This window comes from Plasmodium coatneyi, chromosome 9 (genome assembly GCF_001680005.1).
Source record: "Plasmodium coatneyi strain Hackeri chromosome 9, complete sequence".
Lineage (NCBI taxonomy): Eukaryota > Apicomplexa > Aconoidasida > Haemosporida > Plasmodiidae > Plasmodium > Plasmodium coatneyi.
The window spans coordinates 1,134,819-1,155,512 of NC_033564.1; the positions used below are offsets into that span (position 1 = coordinate 1,134,819).

General features: G+C 42.9%; 4 protein-coding genes across 4 annotated transcripts; all 4 read left to right on the forward strand.

Moving 5' to 3' along the window:
- Positions 1-1,118: 1,118 nt before the first annotated feature.
- On the forward strand, positions 1,119-6,523 carry PCOAH_00025570 (Asparagine-rich protein; the record flags this gene model as incomplete). The annotated part of the gene is made up of 2 exons (XM_020059362.1): positions 1,119-1,223; positions 1,337-6,523. The coding sequence occupies 2 exons, from the start codon at positions 1,119-1,121 to the stop codon at positions 6,521-6,523; spliced, it is 5,292 nt and encodes a 1,763-aa protein (XP_019914809.1).
- A 1,771-nt stretch (positions 6,524-8,294) lies between these two features.
- Positions 8,295-10,860, forward strand: PCOAH_00025580 (Uncharacterized protein; the record flags this gene model as incomplete). The annotated part of the gene is made up of 4 exons (XM_020059363.1): positions 8,295-10,141; positions 10,265-10,392; positions 10,552-10,661; positions 10,798-10,860. The coding sequence occupies 4 exons, from the start codon at positions 8,295-8,297 to the stop codon at positions 10,858-10,860; spliced, it is 2,148 nt and encodes a 715-aa protein (XP_019915169.1).
- Positions 10,861-12,060: 1,200 nt separating this feature from the next.
- On the forward strand, positions 12,061-13,866 carry PCOAH_00025590 (Uncharacterized protein; the record flags this gene model as incomplete). The annotated part of the gene is made up of 1 exon (XM_020059364.1): positions 12,061-13,866. One exon carries the CDS (start codon positions 12,061-12,063, stop codon positions 13,864-13,866), a length of 1,806 nt encoding a protein of 601 aa, XP_019914820.1.
- Positions 13,867-15,916: 2,050 nt separating this feature from the next.
- PCOAH_00025600 (Translation elongation factor EF-1) lies at positions 15,917-17,667 on the forward strand (the record flags this gene model as incomplete). Its single annotated transcript, XM_020059365.1, has 2 exons — positions 15,917-16,652; positions 16,766-17,667. 2 exons carry the CDS (start codon positions 15,917-15,919, stop codon positions 17,665-17,667), a joined length of 1,638 nt encoding a protein of 545 aa, XP_019914848.1.
- Positions 17,668-20,694: the final 3,027 nt, after the last annotated feature.

Sequence of the window (20,694 nt, forward strand, 5' to 3'; positions counted from 1 at the left end):
TTGTTTGTTTTTTTTATCCATGTTGATCATTCCCCACCCCACCCTGTCTGTGCAACATAATACGCCTTTGTTTCAGTTCGTACTTCAAAAGTAGACACAAAGAAAGCGCAGTTCCTGGTGCATGCGCATATGCATATGTATGCACCTTCACAGGAGAAGCAGCTACATAAACATACATGGGGGTGTAGGACAAAGCATGGATGTGACTATATCTCCTATTTTTGTGTGAAATAAATTAACGCCACTGTTCCTTTGGCTCTGTATATACTTAAATGTATACATGTTTATGTTTTCGCTTCGCAATACACCTTGTAGTATTTGTTTGTAGTACACCATTTGTTGTCTTTTGGTTGTTTTTTCCTTCACACTGATCTTTTTTCCTCGTAGTTTGTTAGAGTTAGTGGGGTGTCTACTATAAGACCGTTGTGCCTTTACCTTTGCGTGACGTTGTGAGTAGATAGCTTCATCGAAGCAGCCCCGCTTACGTATTTGTATATTTTTACCGTGTAAGTTATACCATCGCAGCGGAATTGCCGTCCAAAGGACTGGCAACCAAAGGGGTGTCTTACAATTTTGTTCCTACAGTGGGGCGGACTGACACGTACCTACGCCTGCCGTCGTTTGTTCATAATATGCTTCGCGCAGATACACGCCTGTGAAGTTACGCGTCCAGTTTGCCCATCCATTCACGTGAGTGTGATTGTGATTGTGATTGTGTGTGGACGATAGAGTATGTTCGTAGATACGTGCTCCTCTGTGCACATCGTGTAACACCCTATTTGGGTCGTTCCCACGAACCCCCCAAAGGGGACTGACCAGGTGTTGCGCCCACCAGTCACACAAATTCGTGTCATTACGTAATGTTGAACTGAAGTCAATTTTTAAACATAAAAGCAGCACGCATTCATCACCTTCAGTTGTTGCGAATGTTACTATTATTATTTTTTTTTGTCTGTAATTTTGACGTTAGCAGTACACCATCAAGTGTAAGATCACTACCTAAGAGAAGTGCCACCACCACTGATATATATTCGCACCTTTTCTGCCTGTCCGTCCTGTATTTTCCACCATTTGCCTTTCGAGGCCGTCGAATTTTTTCGCCCGAGCGCCCTCCTTAAATGGGGCTCCAAACAGAGAAGGACAAGGAGAAAGAAGATCAAAAGAGAAATTTTAAAATATGTAGCAAAAAATTCGAAACGGATGAGTTGGAGGTTTTGAAGAAGGTAAGGAGGAGCCGGTCAGGGAAGAACGTCACACGCGTACCTGCCCTGCAACGTACAATCATATTTATGCGCATTTTTACCCACGTTATGCTTTCACATACCCCTGTTTGCAGATTTTCAAGGAGCTAGGAAGCAGATCGGCATCGAACCAAATAGACAAGGAGACCTTCCTCCAGTTTTTTCCCCTACCAGGATTATGGGGCGAACGACTGTTTCTAAAATTTAACTTCAAAAATACAGGATACATAGACTTCGAGGAGTTTATAATAGGTATTGCAATCTGCTGCAGAGGAACGAAAAGCGACAAGATAAGTGTTCTTTTTGATATTTTCGACTTAAACTCCGATGGGTACATACAGAAGTCTGAGATGGTGGCAATGTTGTCCAACATTCCATACATTGATAAATTGAAAAGTATTTTCTTTAATAAAAAAAATAGAAAAAAAAAGAACTCTTACGATGGTGAGAATAACTCGAATGAAAATTCGCATGACAAAACAGAAGGGGAAGGTTATGAGAATAAGGACCAAGTAGAGAATGAAGATTGTAATGAGGGGCACAATGGAGAGTACCCTGAGGGTTACCACTATGGGGAGATTTATGGGTATAGCAATGTTGACCAGGACGGAGATGAAGAAGATAGCAACTACAGCAACAGCTACAAGGACGACGCGTATAGTGAGAATGATGACGCAGATGATGACCTTGACGACGGGGAGGAGGACAACGAAGAGGATTTAAATGATAATGATGAAGCTTCCTGCCATGAGGGACACGTAAGTGCAACTGTAGTGGGTGGTATCGATGCAAGTGGCAGTGTGTTAGGTACCAACGATGCAGCTGCGAATAGTGTGACGAACTGCAGCAAATGCCTCAAGCAACAGAGACGGATGCGGAACCGCAAGAAGCTGCTGAACATGAGGGAGTTGGCTAAGAAAATCCGGAAGGAGAAGAAGCACCAGCTGGAGAGGTGCATGAAGGGCATCAGAGACGGAAGGTACGAAGAGAGCAACTCGTTCAGTGGGGTAGAAAGAAAGTGTATGAAAGAAAAGGAGAAGAACAAGTCGCCAAAGAAGGATTCCATTTTCAAGAGCGAAAGCGACGACAACATAAACACATCATCCAGCAGCACGTCCAATGGGTTCACCAATGAAGAAATGGATCACTCAAATGTTAGTAAAAAAAAAAGTCTTAGAAGCAGAATAAAAAGGAAAGGTTCTAGATATTTGGCTAATTTCAAAAGTGGGAATAATCATGACGAGTTCATGTCTTCAACGAGTGATAGCTGCACGAGTAACGATACGAATTCATTTCCGAGCAGCGAAGAGGTGGACAGCTTTAACTCCAACAAGGAGCAGCGCAATGGAGGTGACAGCAATACCTCCAGTAGCACGGAAGATTCCTTCATCAGCATCTACGGTTACCTCATAAAGAATAAGCAGCCCAGGAGGAAGAAGAAGGGCTTACCAGACAAGGGTGTAGACCAGGCAGGTGACAAGTTACTAGCAGACCGAACAGTGGAGCAGGGGGATGATCGGGAAAAAGACAATGGTCAAGAAAAGAACACCCTAGAAGGAAGGAATGAGTTGGTGCAGGAGCAAATCGCCTGCACGCAAGGTGGCGATGCAGAAGCCGACGGAGCGGAGAATGCGAATGAAGATGCCCAATCGGAAGAACAAACGAAAGCACTGAACGAAGAAACAGAATCCGCAGGGGGGGTGGTAAAAAAAGGAAAAAAACGAACGTGTTTAAATAATCGAAGTGATATGAACATTTACAAAAAGGAAAAAAAAAAAGAAACGAAAAGGAAATTATTTCTCCACGAATATTGTCTTCCATCCAAAACGGCAAGGAATATCCTCCACGATGAAGAGAGCTATGACATGCAGGAAAAAAATGTAGACGTCGAGGAGATAGTCGATCGGATGCTGGAAGAGTGTGAATTCTGGGATAATGATAAAATAACACCCATACAGTTTAAGAGTGTGATATATAAGTATGACTTCTTTTTGTATGTATTTTTCAGCTGTCTGCATGAAGACATTTGGGGACTTCAAGGAAATGTCCTCTACGGGAGGGACTACATTAGCAACTTTGTCATAAAATCAGAAAACTTTAAAAGCAAGCAAATCGATGAAAATGAGGAAGTAATTACAGAGGAGGTGTATTTTAAGATCAGACAGCTCTTCATCATCCAGGCGCCCGACTACAACTGCTTGAATGATAATTTGTGCGTGAACTTTCTCAAGGGAGAACAGGGAAGCGGCCACCAAGGGGGAAGTGACCACCAAGGGGTAAGCGACCACGAAGGGGGAGCCAGTGCAGATGGCGATAAGGACAAAAGTGATCTCGGGGCGAGCAAGAACAAAGCCAAGGTCGATAATGGAAGCAAGTTGGTTAATTTTGCTCTACCCACCGGGGAAGAAACAACGGGGGTTGTAGCGGGGGTGGTAGATGGGACCGGGATTAGGGTGGACCAGGAGGAACACGCCAGTGTGCAAGGGGGCGATGTCGGGAACGCTGAACTGTGTGCAGTCGTGACGGGAAGGTCCCCTGTGGAGGGGCACGAAAAGAGGGAAGCCATTATCCCCTCAAGCGAGAACGTGGTGAATACGACGAGCGTTATGGACGGGGTGGACGCCGCTTTGGAACCCCCCCCTTCGAAGCAGTCAGAAAGCCCCCAACAGAAGAAGGAAGAAACGAACGTTGACCAACCATGTGAAGAGGAGGTAAGCGCCGCAAAAGTGAGCGAAGCGAGTGGCAACTCACACGTCGTTCAGAAGATTGACGAATCGGAGGAGAAGAAGAGGCTTGATGGGAAGAAGAAAATTGCCGAGTGTTTCAACGCTGTGCTGAGGCAGAAGGGCGTGCACGAGGTGGACCCTGGGAAGGGAGGCAATAAGGATGGAGAAAAGGATAGCGATGAAAAAATGATCGTGGGCCGGGAAGATATGAAGAATAAGGCAGGCTACGAATGCGACTTCAACCTGCTGACCAACTCCCTGAACGATATTTTTTCCAAAGAAATTGTCGAATTTATCAAGGCGTCCCGAACTAGCTTCAACATTAACGAGGTGTGGAAGGAGCGAAATGCCCACTGCAAGGACAAGTACAAGAAGGCCAAGAGGAACATCGACAAGACAAGAAATTATTCGAACAGTGCACACTGCATGAAGAAGAGAAAGAAGCCCCTCGTGAATACCGGGTTATGCGTCGAGGGGGTGAATGCGGTGGAAGGTCCACCACCAGTTAACGAGGCGATCGAAATAAACCCCTCCAGCGTGGAGATTCAGAATTTGGAAAAGGTGGACCTTCAAGGAACGTTAGGGGTGTTGGGGAGGCAGGCAGAGGCAACGGTGAAGGAGGAAGCCGTGGAGATGCCAGCCGACGTTCCGGGTGAAGTACCTGCCGCCGCTGCAACGGAGGGTCACTGCCACAACCACCACGCCCACGAGGGGAAGAAGAAGAAGAAGCACGTGAAGGACGTCAACCTGTACTCGTGCCCGAACTGCAAGGGACCCTTCCTGATGTGCCCCAACTGCCACGGACGGTACCCCAGGTTCTGCGTGAACGAGGATAAAATCGCCATGGAGTGCGAATATTGCGAATGCGAACACTGCTACTTTTATAAGTGTATTTACTGCAACTTTGACTTCCAGAAATGTCTAGACATGATTAAGAAGAATTCTCTGAAGGAAGGAATCCTTTACAAGATAGGGAAGCACCTGCACCAGTTCAAGGCAAGGTACTACATCTTGTTTGATAACCTGCTATATTATTACGATAAGCAAAAAAATCTGAAACCCCGAGGATTCATGTTCCTGGAAGGATGTTACGTAGAAGTTATCTCAAAAAATGACCATATTAATAAGTTTGGCTTCTCCATATGTCATAAAGGAACAAATCACGTGCAGAGGAGGAACCTTTATGTGAATACCTATGAGGAGAGAGAGGAGTGGTTACAGGCTTTGTATTCCACGACGAAGCAGAACACCTTATACAATCTGTATGAATTGCATGAGCAGTTAGGACAGGGAAAGTTTTCCACCGTGTATAGAGGTATCAACAAGCAGACCAATTCTGAGTTCGCCATAAAAGTGATTGATAAGAGATCCGTTTCGATTTACGAGAAGGAGTTGCTTCGTAGTGAGATCTCCATTTTAAGACTCCTCCGACATCCTAACGTCATTTATTTGAAGGAAATTATTAACACGAAAGAGACGTTATATATCTCCATGGAGTTAGTAAAAGGAGGAGAGTTGTACGACTTTTTACTAACCGAAACGAGACTCAGCGAAATTCACGCTAATAAAATCATCACGCAGTTAATCAAGACAGTAGCATATCTACACAGATGTGGAATTATCCATAGGGATATAAAACCAGAGAATATCCTACTTACAGATAAATCGAGGGATGCACAGATCAAGTTAACGGACTTTGGCTTATCCACCTTGTGTGCTCCAAACGAATTGTTAAAGGAACCATGTGGCACACTTGCCTATGTAGCTCCGGAAGTCATCACTCTACAGGGGTACAACCATAAGGTAGATGCATGGTCCATTGGAATTATACTGTACCTCCTCCTTAGTGGGAAACTTCCCTTCCCAATTAGCAAAAACACAGAAATGAACGTACAAAAAAATTATGTCCTCACTTTTAAGGACCACGTATGGAAGAGCATCTCCTCGTCAGCTAAAGACCTCATTTCAAAGCTCCTCGAACTTAACGTCGAAAAGAGAATATCAGCAAATGAGGCTTTGGAACACATTTGGATAAAAAACCCCACTGCAGTCATTAATGAGAATTCCTTTATCTACAAAAATGAGGAAATAAACATTTTAAATTTACAGGACGTTAGTGTTAGCACCTTTAACATTCCCAGGTACGCCCCGTTCCACTTGGAAGAGGAAAAGACGGAAGAAGTAGAGAACAAAAATGTCTTTAGTTTCCACGAGGAAGATATTATGTATGAGAAGAATGACTCGGCTGATGAGCCGGTTATCCCTCTGCCTTATAGCGGGGCCCCTTTGAAGGATAGTGCCACAGACAAGAATACAATCACCCCCTCCAAGGAGATTTCTTTCACCAAAGAGGAAGCACCCACGAAGGAGGAAAACCCTATCAGTGGAGATGCAAAAGGGGAAGAACTCCTTGCGGAAGCACAAAACGGTGACCAACCGGAGGAACAAGCCCCCTGTGAGGGTCAGCAAACTGCGGAAAAAACTCCCATTGAATATGCTACTGAGGAGGGGGGGGGCGGCCACCCGGTCCGTTCATTTACGTCCCCCCCTGGGTGACGCGCACGAGAAGGGAAAAAAGAAAAAAAACGCCTCAAGGGAGAGAATACATAGAAATTGGGACAGACCAATCAGTTTAAAATTACATTTGGGTCGTTTTGTACCTCCCCGCGTGGATAATCCCTGACGGTGTGGGAGGACCAAGTGCTTATTTCACTCCACAGAATGGACCCCACAAGCGCAAGGGATATACTCTACTATGTACCCCATAGTTCGCTCCCTTTTTTTTTTTTTTTTTTTTTTGCTTCTCCATCCCGTTGCAAAAGTGTGAAAAAGACGTGCACCCGTTGTTTGCTTTCCAACAGTTGGAAAGGTTCCTTCCCATGTTTGCAGCGTGGACGGTTGCATACCACCCACGCGTATGTCAGTGGTGTAGATATGCCTAAGGAAAGGAGTAGGCCAAATGGTTTACGCCACATTTTTTTTTTTTTTTTTTTTTTTTTTTTTTGTATGCCCTTTTTCCCTGACCTTTGTTTGGCCCATAGTTGGCGATTATTTTGTGTTATTCTTTTCACTTTTTTTTTTTTTTCAATTTTGAAATAATTCCTGTCATGTTAGTTGTCTGTGGTAGGGGAGAGTCTGCATGAGGCATCCCCCACATGGGACTTTTTTTTTCTCGTCCATTTATATGTGCAAGCTGTTTGCTCTTTGGGACAACGCGGGGGAGAACTCCGGTGCGTTCTGCTCGCTCCCTTCCGCACGAGTCAGTCGACCCATTTTAAACGCATATCTCCAAGACCAACCAATTAAGGTGAAGTTATTCGAAACGGTTGTCAAATGGTTAACACATCGCGCGGGGAGACCCCATTTTGCGTGTGGCCACTGGTCTGCTTTTGTTCCTATTTTTACGTACCCATCCGCCTGATGGGTGTGTGTAGGTATTGACTCGGCACACGCGTAGGAAGCATCGCTTCGTTCTTGTGTTAAAGCCTAACCCATGTTGCGCGACGGTGGAGGGAAATTTCCTATTGGAGTTACTTCCGAGAAGAAGCGCCATAAAGATGTGTCAAGCACGCGTTAAGACAGATACAAAAGAGAGAGAAAAAAAAAAAAAAAAAAAAAAAAAAAAGTGTAGCATACACGCGGTGTGTACTTTCGCATGCTCATGTGGAAGAAGCCGACTTTTTCCCACCTGCAGTTATTCTCCCCGATCGATACATGAAAAGGGGGGGGAAAAAAATAGGAAAACAAAATGCAACTCCATTCGCTGTATTTCCCTTTTGTAAAAAATAAAAACGAAAGGGCAATATTTCAGCCAACTGGAAGAGACTCTCCCCCATGTTTAAAAGCACATCTTTTGGTACCTTGCCAATTGCACGTAGGAAGAAGTTTCAGAGGAACATGGTCCATCCGTGTGCATAAGAGAAAATTCTTTCTTGCTTCCCCATTTAGTGGAATTAACAAAATGAGACCTTCCAATCTTGAGTAAAATTTCCCCAAAAAGTATCGTGGCAGGTAGGGTGTTCCTCTATCTGGGCGATTGTTCCATCCAGCTGCACATTTTCCTCCTCAACGCGGTTTCAAATTCGCTGATTTGGAAGAGCCGCCACTGTCCCTTGTGGGATTCGCGCAGTGTGCCCCCCTTGGGTTAGAAGGCTAATGGGGGAAGAACCAAAAAGAAAAATAGGTCTAGCGTAATAGGAGGTGCACATAAATTGGACGTAGCTTCGTGGAGAGACACAAACAGAAGAGGGGGTAAACGAAGAAACACGTTACGAACGACGTGGGAGGATCTCACCGCCGCAAGCACTTAAGCAGCTTCCCCCGCAGGATGAACGAGAAGAAGCAACTCAACATAGCCAACCTGTTCACGGCGAACAGGGACAGTGGAGGGCGCACTGGTGGAGACGACAAAAGGGTTATCATAGATAAGGAGAAAAAGCCATCCATATGGTCACTCTTCACCCAGGTGGGTGCATCCACGGAAGACGCAAGGAAAAGGAGCGAAGCAGACGATGATGACGCGGATGGTGGGGGTGGGGAAAGCTCACCTGTAGATGTGTTTTTCACACCGAGAAATGCGCCACAGGGGAAGCAGGAGAAGGAAAAAGGGGAAGACAATAGGGGAAATCGCCACGTTGAAAGCCGCACGGGAAGCCAAACAGATCACCCCCCTGCTGCCACCGGGGCCAAGCCCAGCCTGTTCAGAAACACGCAGTCAAATCAGGACATCCAAAAAGAAATAGAAAATATAACCAGCAGCTTCAAACGGAAGAACAATATTTTACTGGGCGAAAATACTGATGACAGTTTGCTGAACAGCATTCTCTCCAGGAAGAGGACAAAAATGAACGTCGAGGGGAGTCAGTTGGCTGCGTGTTTCACCCCCCCCGGGGGAAGTTCCTCCGTGTCCTACAACTCATACAAGGAGTTCTTTGCAAAGGGGGCCTCTAGCCAAAATGGGAAGGACGAAAGGAAGGTGGTCGATAAGAAGACACTACTGGATGATTTAGCGCAGAATAAAATGAGGTACCAAATAAAGGATGACAATGTGATGATCCGCGCGAACCAGGCCAACCGAACAAAGGAAGAAGAGAGGAAAACCCACACGTGCGTGCTGAAGAAGAAAAACGTGTGCGTGCCAGTAAACGTGGTAAACGAAAATAATCACCAAAATGTTATAAAAATGAGGAAGGCACATCAAACTTTATTTAAGAAAGATAACTTTGATATTTTTCACCACTTGGGAGATGACCTATTTAGATACATCATATCGAACGTAAAAAATAAAAAAAACCTCCTTCTCCTGAATAGGAGATTCAGAGACGTCATTCGTTGTTTAAGGTTGAATCTCATTTATGACGTGACATTAAAAAATACAATTCCTCCGGAGAGTATTATAAAAACAGTATACACATCAGATAAGCTGCAAGTGCTGGATCTGTCTGGATGTTCTCATCTCTCTTCTCACCATTTTCATTTATTCTGTAATTCTAATCATATCAAATTTGATAAGACGCTAAAAATTCTGTGCCTAAATGGCTGCAGCAAAATTACCGACTCAAGTTTGAAGGCTCTTCTCCATCGGTTTAAGTGTCTGTCCATTGTGGACGTTCGTAATTGTTATAAGATCAGTCACGAAGGAATTTTCCCCTTAAAGTTCAAGACCGGTTTGGTGAAATTGTACCTTGGAAATACGACCTCCTCCTCTACAGTGTCCAATTATCACACTGATGATACGCTACGTGTGCTCTTCACCTGTGTGCCTCCTTCATCGGGCGAATCTACCACTCAACGGACTGCCACGAATGGTGGTGATATGTGTACACACATTAGTACCCCTCTGAAGCTACTCTCCTGCTTCGAAATTACCAATGCGAAACAGCTAAGTGACATATCATATCTCTACGTCATATCGAAGACCCTCAAGATACTTAACCTCCGGGGGTGCAACATTGATGACACGGCTGCAATCTTTTTCAAGTGCTTCACTAACCTCATCGCTTTGAATGTAGCCGACACGAAGGTATCCAATGAGGTGATCAAAACGGTCTGCACTAATTCACCCAAAATGAGGATCCTCGATATTTCCAAAGCGGTAGACGTCCAGAATGAGACAATCTTAACCGTTGCAAGAAGTCTAAAGCGCCTTCGGAAGATTAAGGTGTCCTCGCTGCAGTAATGACGGAGCGAGTTCACTTGCACCACAGCATGGAAGCATATACTTCACTTGCCATTTCTGCTACATGAACGTACCATAGCAACGCAGCATATAATTCATTTGCAATTTCCCCTTCGCAGAAACGTGGACAATTTCTCCGTCCGGGAATTCCTCAAAAACTGCAGGGACCTCGTAGCAATTGATTTCTCCAGCTGCTGGAAGGTTAACAACTCCTTTTGTCACGTGAACGGACTGAACGTTGCGTCAGGTGGGGACTAAGACAAAACACACCCTTTTTAAGCGGAATTAACACATGTCATATACATTACCGAATAGGAAGTACACGTAGTATGTTCCTTTTTGCACACGCAATGCAATCCCCCCCACACAATTTTTTTTTATTTTTTTCTTTGCTTCCCAACCGCAGGGCCCAAGCTAACCGATGTGGGTGTCTACCAGTGCTCAGTCGACCGCAGGGTCTGCGAAGGAGCCCTCACGGAAGTTGGCTGCTCCTCCGTGCGCGTGCACATATACAATGTAAGAGGGGGAAGCGTAGCGCCGTAAAAATGGAACGACTGTCGGGGGAACATCCCCGCAGATCAGCTACATGTTACAAGTTTCCACCTTGCACATTATTTTTTTTTTTTTTTTTTCCGTAAAATACCCCTCGCAGGAGCTGAAAATATTTGAGACATCCATTTATGCGGACGTGGACGCACTGGATCAGGGCGAATGAAGGGGAAACTACAAATTACCCATCCGCTTTAGCTCTCCCCCTGATCGTTTTTCCGCACTTTGAGTTTGAAGAAGTCACATTTGTATGCAATGCGTTTTTTGGTCTTTTTTTTTGCCATTTTAAAAAGCCTCCTTTTAACCCCTCTTTTTAATCCTTTTTTTTTTTTTTTTTTTCCATTTTAAATCCTCCATTTAATTCGTCCAACTTCTTTTGCCTTGTTCATTTTGAAACGCAAAAATTGGCTGTACAAATTTTACCCCTTTTTTAAAACGAATTAAGTTGATCTTTTATTTTATGATAATTCCTGTGTCCCATCTCCGGTTCACTTTTCTTGGGTGAGAATAATTTAAAGAAAAGTTTTCGCGGCCCGGCCAATATTTTTTTTTTTTTTTTTTTTTTTTTTTCATGAATAGTGCTTTACAGTTCATTCCGCGGGGTGAAGCGGCAAAATGGTATGTAACCTTATTTACGTAATGTATTATACATAATATATTTTTACTTTGCGGGCGTATTTTTCAACCCCCCGGCGATTGGCGCATCTGCCCTGTTTCCTTTTTTCTCGTCCATCCGAATGTTCACTGCAATAAAATAAGTGATAGTGCGAAAATAAAGGAAAAAAAAAGCAGTGCGCCCATTTGAACTTAAGTTCTTTTTTTTAACGGATGGGAGAAATATATTTTCGCCGCGCATATATTGGCATTGTAGTCCAAACGAGTTGGCGCGAATAAAGGTCGCATGAGTTAAGTGGTTAGTTTATTTTTTCCCCTTTTCGCTTGACCCATTTGCACGTAAGCTGTAACCCTCCTGTTGTCCATGACGCCCTGCGTCGTGCGTTTCCTCCCGAGCGCCAACAAAGTTTTTCCTTCACGGGGATTTCCGCGGAGGAAGATTCGATGAGAGGAAAAACTTTGTTCCCCTCCGGAGTTAGGAGTTAACAAACAAACAAATACAACAAACAAGCGAATGGCTACGAATGAACGAATGAACGAACAGACGAACCCATTAACTCAAATGAACTAGCGAGAAGAGACAAACAGGAAGGGGACACCTTTTTACTTCGTCTTTTTGTGAAGGGAAGAACGGGACGACATTCATTTTAGTTCTCCTTTGGGGAGAAAGCAGAAGGATCAAAAGCGAAGTAGAGCGGCATATTTATACGTGCATAACCTCTCATACTGTATGTAGACTGGTTTGCGAAGGATGGGTGACGGGGAAGAGAGTAACGGCGTGCGGGATGAGGGCCAGTTGGCCCACGACCCAGCCGATGGAGGAACCAGCGAAACTTCAAACGTGTACGAAGATGCCATGGAAAATGGAGACGCTCCAAATGGAGATGGCGCGCAGCATCGACTTGATGATGCAGCTCATCTACCGACAACCACCGTGAGAAACCGATTCTGCAGAAACGCCCCCAATGCGGACGACGCGGAAAAGTGCCACAAGGGCAAACCCGACGTCAAGACGGTACCCCAACAGAAGGAATTAGACCCCCCCAAAGATGAATCAGAAAAGGAGCATATCCCCTCCGAACTGGAATGCGCCATATGCATGAAGCTGCTAATCATACCAGTGACAATACCTTGCGGACACAACTTCTGCCGAGACTGTCTGGAGAAAGCCAAGGAATACAAAAATACGTGCCCCTTATGTAGGTCAAACATGGGGGACAAAAAAAACATTAACATTTTGTTGGCCGATTTGATAAAGGAAAAATACCCATTGACATATGCCAAGAGAGTGGAAGAAATGGAAATGATAAAAAGAGAAAAAGAAAAAAAAATTCTAAAGGAAAGATTCGATGCGATTAAAAACTCGTCTGTCATTCCGTTGTTTAAAGTTCCTCTAGTCTCTGGTCCTTACTTCCCAGGAGAGGTATTCGACCTCAACATATATAATGAAAAATTTATTGACCTCATTGAACTCATATCTAGTGAACGCACCTTTGCTATTACATCCAGTAAGGACAAATCAGATAATGGGGACGAAAAAATGTATGGAATCCACGTAAAAATTTTACAGCAGAATAAAACGAACCAAGTGCTCTGTATCAAATGTGTGGCAAACTTTCGGGTCATCCTTTATAACATTATACACTTCCATCAGTATGAGAATTACATAGCTAGCCATTCTCCTCTTTTTGACGAATCAATTTCTTTGAATTTTTTTGAGTACAATTTGTTGAGAGGGTGTAAAGGAGCTGCTGGTGCGGGTGCCGGTCCAGGTTCTTCCCCTGATTCTTCCCCCTGTGCTGGTAACCATTGTGACCACTGCTGCAAGGGGTTGAAGTGTAATTCAAACTGCACCAAGGAAGGTTCTTCCTCTTGCGATAAGCAACGGGGGGGAAATACAACCTCCGAAGGGGGCACCTGCAAGTGTGCCGTGTCTGGCACGTCATCCATGGGGATGAACCGAGAATGTACCAACCAAACCACAGTCGATTTGGGAAAGAAAAAAGTGGAAGAATTGAAGAAACTGCTAAACAGAATCGAGTTGGAAGATGATATAAACTCAATTTCCTCCTACTATGACCAGTGCAGAAGTATAATGAGCAATCCTACAGACACGAATGACTATAATGTATACAACGCAGTGAATTACTACGCGTGTATTATTTTTTCAAGAATCTGTCTGCTCTGTATAAGGTACCAGCTGAACCGTTTTGGCAATGCAGGAATACGTTTGTTTAATAGCAAGTTCCGAAATGTCAAGCTTACCTGCTCCGAACCTTCCAATCAAGAGCTGGAAAACTTTTCCTACTCTCTTAGCAGCGCTATTATCTCTAGATCCATTCTCAAGTGGAGATGGTTCAAGACGACCAACACGACGGAGAGGCTGGAAAGCATAACTCAGTATTTTCTAAAAAAGAAAAATAAAAGTATTTTAGCCCTTGACAATTCGAGGTCCCCGATTATTCACCGTCTTTTCATGTTGGACTCCATTTCCTCGTCCCTTCTCATTTTGGTTTTCATTTCGGTCATCATATTTGTTAAGTACTTCCTCTACTGAGGTAAGCTTCGGATTGCTGTTGGTTGAGGAGGGCGGAAAAAAAGCCTCACTGTATCATTATACTATTTTTCGCTTTTTCTTTCAAAACAGCCATTGGGAAAGCTATACCCCCGGTTGGTGTTTTTCAGTGCACGGTCCATTTTGCCCCTCCTGTTTTCATTTCTTTTTTTTTTTTTGTACGCTTTGTATACATAGCTCACTTTATTATTCTCCCCATTGCTACTTTTTTAAATTACGTTAAGATGATTTTCCTTCATCCACTCCTTTCACCCTCCATGTGGTGACAAACTTTTTGATTATATTATACCACCCCCAAAACGGAATTAATTTTTTTATTTTTTACACACCCAGTTGGGATAGTAGTTGTTTGCAGATCGCGTTGCGTCGGTAGAGTCCCTCGACGTTGCAGCGTGCACAGTAATCATATGGTTCATGCATTTACTTGCTCTTGCACCAACGACCCATAATTCCTTTTAGTTAAGGTCAGCCTTACCCAGGTGACCGCAGAGGGGTAGATAGGCAGAATGCGCTGGTCACAGTGAAGCAGCCGGAAATTATGTACCTTGCCGCTGGGTAGGTAAGCCTAACTGAAATGATATTGACTGGCATCTTTTTTCGGGTGCGGGAGTCCCCGTCCAGATTGGCCAACCGTCGAGTATCGCTCTAATTTATCACATCCCTGCAAACACATTGACATCAATTTAGGGGTTAAAAAAAAGTAGTAGGAAATTTCCCCCTGACGCATTTCATTTTAATAACCCTATAATTGATCAGATCTTTTTTTTTTATTTTTTGTCCATTGGTTGATAACATTTTTACATGCACAGTGAAGGTGTCCTTGTTTCACCTCTCCGCAGTGGTCTGTCAAACCCAGCGCGGTGTTCTTCCGATTGGTACTTGGCGCGCAATGTCTTTTATCGGCCATTTGGTCAAAGTCTGGGTGTCCTCATTAAGCGTTTAAAAGGAGGAGTAAATAACAAAAAGGGGAAAAGAAAAAAATATATGCAATTGTTTCTATTCCCATTTTTCATGTAAGTATTTTTTTTTTTTTTTTTTTTCCGTTGGTGCAATACGTGGGAAATGGTGGGAAAAAACCGGGGCGTACTGCGGCACAGTAGCTTATCGCCACGGTAACATATGTTGACTGTACCATATTGCCATCATTTCCGCAGCGTGCACTTTTTTTACTGTTCGCTGGTTTAGTTTTTTCCCCCGCCTATCACTTCAAATTCCCATTTTTTTGTGTATTTATTTTTCACGGCACCGCGGCCCCCCTTCTATTGACCCCCTTCAAAAGAGGCAAAATCTTTTTTCTTCAAAAGTAGAACCGACTAAACCCACGTGGGGAAATTTTTAAAAACAAATTGGGAATTGGGATCTCGAGATCGCCCAACAGAGTTTGTTCATTCATCACCATCACCAGCGGCCCCGTGTATTCGTATTACTTACCGTGTACGCCTTAGCCAGCGCCGCCCCTTTTGAATCGATTGAGGAGGTCCCTCACTGAACATCATGCCAATTGAAGTCCACAGCGGAACAGGCAAAGCTGCGCAAAACGCATATGAGAAGAAGCGAACCAGTGTTCCGGGGGCCAGCAGGAATAATAATATCTAACACGATTGCATGAAGGACCATCACAGAAAAAGCGAACGAAAATAAAACGTAGGGAAGGAAAGGAAAGAAGAACCCCTGGATAGAGTCACAGCATCGCTTGCCAACACGAGGAAAGAACTTCCATCTTTATAAGTAGGCATACACTTCTTATCAACTTTGCTGCCTCCATTTTTTTTTGTTCCCGTTTCGATACCACTGGAACAGAATCTCCTTTCCAATTATTGATCGATCGGTACGCTCCCACGAATTGTTGAATCTGTTGTCCCACTGGACTTGCCACCCCCCCTTTCTTTAAATGTAAGTTAAAAAAAAAAAAAAAAAAAAAAAAAAAAAAAATAGGAAGAGTTGCGAGCTTATATATCATGTGCGCATATGTGGTTAGCCCTCCCGATGCTGCTTCGCACATTCACCACGTTGGTTGACTTCCCCCCTTCAGATGAATAATGAGCCCTTCAGCTTCAACGCGAACGCCCCGTCGTACTACCCCGGAATGGCCTACCAGGGAGGCGACCCAGCTAGCCAAAATGAAAATGACGCAGACAACGGTTCCTCCTGCCTGGGCACGGAGAACACAGAAAACCCAAATGTGAATGAGGTAGAGGAACAAATAAGAAAAATGACAATGAGTGATGAGCAGCCAGTGGAGCACTACGAAGAGGATAGCCCCACGGACCTAGAAAAAAAAGATCAAGGAGAGGATTCTCAAGGAGAAAAAGCTGTACAAACAAAAAGCAATTTGATAGAGGTCGATCCCAGACAACATTTAAATATTATTTTTATTGGACACGTAGATGCAGGGAAGTCAACTGCCTGTGGAAACATCCTTTACATTCTGGGGTACGTCGATGATAGAACCATAGAAAAGTATGAAAGAGAGGCGAAGGAGAAAAATAGGGAGAGCTGGTTTTTGGCGTTTATTATGGATATCAATGAAGAGGAGAGACAGAAGGGAAAAACTGTCGAAGTGGGTAGAGCCCACTTTGAGACGAAAGACAGGAGGTTTACAATTTTGGATGCCCCTGGACATAAGAACTTCATTCCCAATATGATTAGTGGTGCTGCACAGGCGGACATCGGTGTGCTGATCATTTCTGCTCGTAAGGGAGAGTTCGAGACGGGTTTCGAGCGAGGAGGCCAGACGCGTGAACACACATTGCTAGCGAGGACGCTAGGTAAGTAACAAGGAGGAGGTGTAATGCAAAACCAGGCGTTCGTCATCAGCACAACCCTTACTATGCTGACAGTGCGGATGCTCCTCACACCATGTCATTTTCCCCCCCTGCAGGAATAAACCAACTCATCGTGGCCATCAACAAGATGGACGACCCCACGTGCAACTGGAGCGAAGCCCGCTACGACGAAATACAAAAGAAAATAACCCCCTTTATAAAATCCTGCGGGTATAACATCAACAAGGATGTGTTCTTCGTACCCATCTCGGGACTCACCGGACAGAATCTCTCCGACCATGTCTCTGATAAGAACTCCAAGCTATATGATCCAAGGGGTAGTTGGTATGATACATCCAAACCGACCTTGTTTCAAATTCTAAACACGTTGTCACCACCCCCCTGGGATGAAAAGGGACCTCTCAGAATCCCCCTCCTAGAAGGATACAAAGACAACGGGATTATAGCCATTGGGAAAATCGAATCAGGAACCTTATACGGAAATAACATGAGTTGTACCCTCATGCCAAATAAGTTAAAAGTCAAAGTGCTGAATGTGTACTTGGAGGATGATGAAGTTCCCTATGCCAAACCTGGGGAAAATGTTCGCGTGAAGTTGTTAGGTGTAGAAGAGGATCAAATAAGCAAAGGGTTCGTTTTGTGCGATTCGTTGAACCCCTGCTCCGTTGTTAGTGAGTTTATTGGAAGAGTAGCCATTGTGGAGTTACTTGAACACAAGCCAATCATCACAGCTGGATACTTCTGTATCTTCCATGCCCACACCACTTGTGAGGAAATTCAATTCCTGGACATGCTCGAAGTTATAGATAAAAAGTCGAAGAAGAAAAAAATAAAACCCAAATTTATTAAAAATGACTGTATTGTTACTGCCCACTTTTTGCTTTCCAACCCGGTGTGTATAGAAGTGTATGACAAACTTCCCCAGCTGGGCAGGTTTACCCTGCGGGATCAAGGCAAAACCATAGCCATAGGGAAGATACTGGAGTTGAAGGGGTGATCTGAGCGCGAGGGGGGGAAGAAAAGTCTGGTCACAGAGGGAAGATTATTGTGTCGCCTCCGTGGCGGAGTATACTTTTTTCGACGTTTGCATTTACTTCCAATTTGCATGTCTTTTTATCTTTTCTCTTTCGCGTGAGCGTTCCCCCATGGACACCTCCATTTTAAGTACTATCCCCCACCCTTTCCAGTGTAGTGTATAAAGGGTAGTCCTGACGTTGCTGTGCTCCGTATCGAGTGGCTGGACATCCCCTCTACACTCCATGTCCTTTCTTCGTTCTGTCCACTGGAACCCAAACAAATGAAACTTATCACCATCAGTAAAAAGTAAAATAAAATAAAAAAATAAAGTGTGCCTTTCTACGCCTTGCGACGTGAACGTAGTGAAAAAGATAACCCCCTAACGGGGTGGGTCCATCTTTGGCAACCCATATCACCTTTTTGACTCCGTGTTGGGCGTAGAGAACAATTTCCTAAAGGAGGCAAGAACACACACATTGTATGGTTAAGCAACTTCGTTTGCTTGCAAAGAATATTGTAGTCGCGTATTGCCTTGTTTGTTTTGTCCCACCTGGGGGGGGCCAACAGAAGTTGTATGTAAAATCTCACTCACACGTCAATAATATGTACCCATTAGTTATTTGTCTTTTTCGGTTTGAACACCTGCACGTTTGTGAAGTACCAGCATTTTTCCTTCGTATGGACATGTACGAGAGTGGTGAAAAGCAAAGACCTTTTCTTTTCTTTTTTTATTCTTTCTTCCTTTCTTACTTTTCTTTCCCATTTCCTTCCTTAAAAAAAAGGAAACCTCCCTTCTTCTCTTATACAATGCATTCTTTCTAAAGAAAAAATATTAGAAAGGAAAGAACTATCCAACTTTTCTCTTTTTCCTTTTCTTCCCTTTTTCCTAAGAAAAAAACAGCCTTCCCATTCCTTCTTCCTTATATATATTGCATTATTCCTAAGAAAAAAGAAGAGTTACCCATCCCTTTTTTTTTTTTTTTTTTTTTTCATTTTTCCTTTTTCCTTTTCCAAGAAAAGATTCCTTAACCTTCCTTCTCTTCGTTATACACCTGCATTCTTTCTCAAAAGAAAGGAAGAAGGGAAGGAATAACCTACCTTTCCGTCCTTTCTTCTCTCCAAATTTTTTTTTTTTTTTTTTTTCTCTTTTATATATTCTCTTCTTAAAAAGAAGAAGAAGAAGGAAACTACCCAACCACCACCATTCCATACTCTTTCCTTCTCTTTCTTTGCCTCCTTTTACAAACTTTTTTTTAATTTATAAAAAAAAAAAACAAAAAAGAAAAAGATTCCTTTTTTCTTATTTCCTTTTTTTATTCTTCTTTTTAAGAAGAGAATATATAAAAGAGAAAAAAAAAGATTAGAAAACTTTTTTCTTTTTCTTTTTGGAGAATATTTTCTTCTAAAAAAAAGGAAGAATGAATGAAAGAAGAGGTGGATAATTCCTCCTCTTCCCCCTTTTTTTTTTTTAAAGAAATAAAAGGGAAGGAAGTTTAGAAAAAAAAGAAAAAAAAAAAATTGGAGAGAAGAAGGAAAGAAAGGTACGTAATTTCTTGCTTCCTCTTTTTTTTTTTTTTTTTCGAAGAATGTAGTGCATAGGGATAAGGAAGATGGAAGCTTGCTTCTTCTTTCTTCTTCTCCCCTTCTCTGTTCTTTCCTTTTTTAATAAAAGAAAGTAGCGTATAGGTGGAAGGACGGGAAGATTGCCACTTCGTTCTTTGAAAAGGGAAAGAAAAGAATGAAAAAGAAGAGAAAAGGAAGGAAGAGTTGAAAGGAAAAAAGAAAGAAAGAAGGAAGGAGGGAAGGTGAATAATTCCTTTCTTCTTCTTTTTTCTTTGTGAACAATTTTTTGCTCTGTGAAGAACTCATACTACTCTGTGACAGCAAAATTCACACGAATACGGTCCCTATGGAGGTTGAAGATTTAGGGGAAGTGTAAAATTGTACAAAGCAAAATGAAAAGAAGAATAATATAACGGAGGTAACATATAGGAAATACGTAATAATGTTCTTTTAAAAATGAATAGGAGAAAGAAAAAGGAGGAAAAAGAAATGTTAAGAATAGGAACTCAATCATAGAAGGGGTGTTAATATGAATGGAGGAATTAGGTTAGGTGTAATACTTGGTATAAGACCACTTATATATAATACATGACCAAATTATTAAATAGTGGGCGGAAAAATGGCTACAGATAATAAATTTGAGGAGCTAGTGAAAAACTGGTACACTTCAAATGGAAAGACAAAGGGGAATGATTCGGTATATAAGCATTGTTAGAATGTTCTATATGGTTCATTAGAATCGTTATATATGCATTTATATTACAATAAATATAATGTATAAGAGTAGAAAGGAAGAATGGAATGTGTATACATCGAATTTTTCCTTTTGTAGGGAGAATTATTCAGAAAACTGACAAGATATGCTGACCAGTTCTTAAGCGGAATGACTATGGTGAACGAAGCTTATAGGGAAATTGGAAAAGATGCATGTGTGGGCGCCCCAATAAATGGGAGGCGGATAACAAAGGAAGAACAAGAGTGGTGCACTTTCATATTAAGTAATTTATGGAAAATAGAAATGTCAAGAACAGAGAATCCGAATATGAATGAGCAGGATAGGAAAATGGAGGAGTATGTACGATGTATCATTATGAGAGTATGGTTTTCTATGTATAACGAATTAAATTGTGAAGCCGAAGAAATTATTAAACATGCTCTTAGGAAACTTGAACAATTCTGCAAACAGATGAACCAAGTGGGAGACTGTCGTGTATGTGAATATGGACCACTGAACATCATGCAAGTAAATGGTAAAAGTGTTTTAAAACACATTTTTGACAAAATAAAGACCGGTGGGAAACCTATAGGGTTTAAGAATAAATTGGCATGGGTACGAGAGTGTAAGGCGGGGAGCAGTAGGAAGGAGGAACAGGGAGGGTTCGATAGAGGGGGAAATGCGGGGCCTGGGGGCACAGGTTCAGTAAAGATGGAGGATATAATTAGC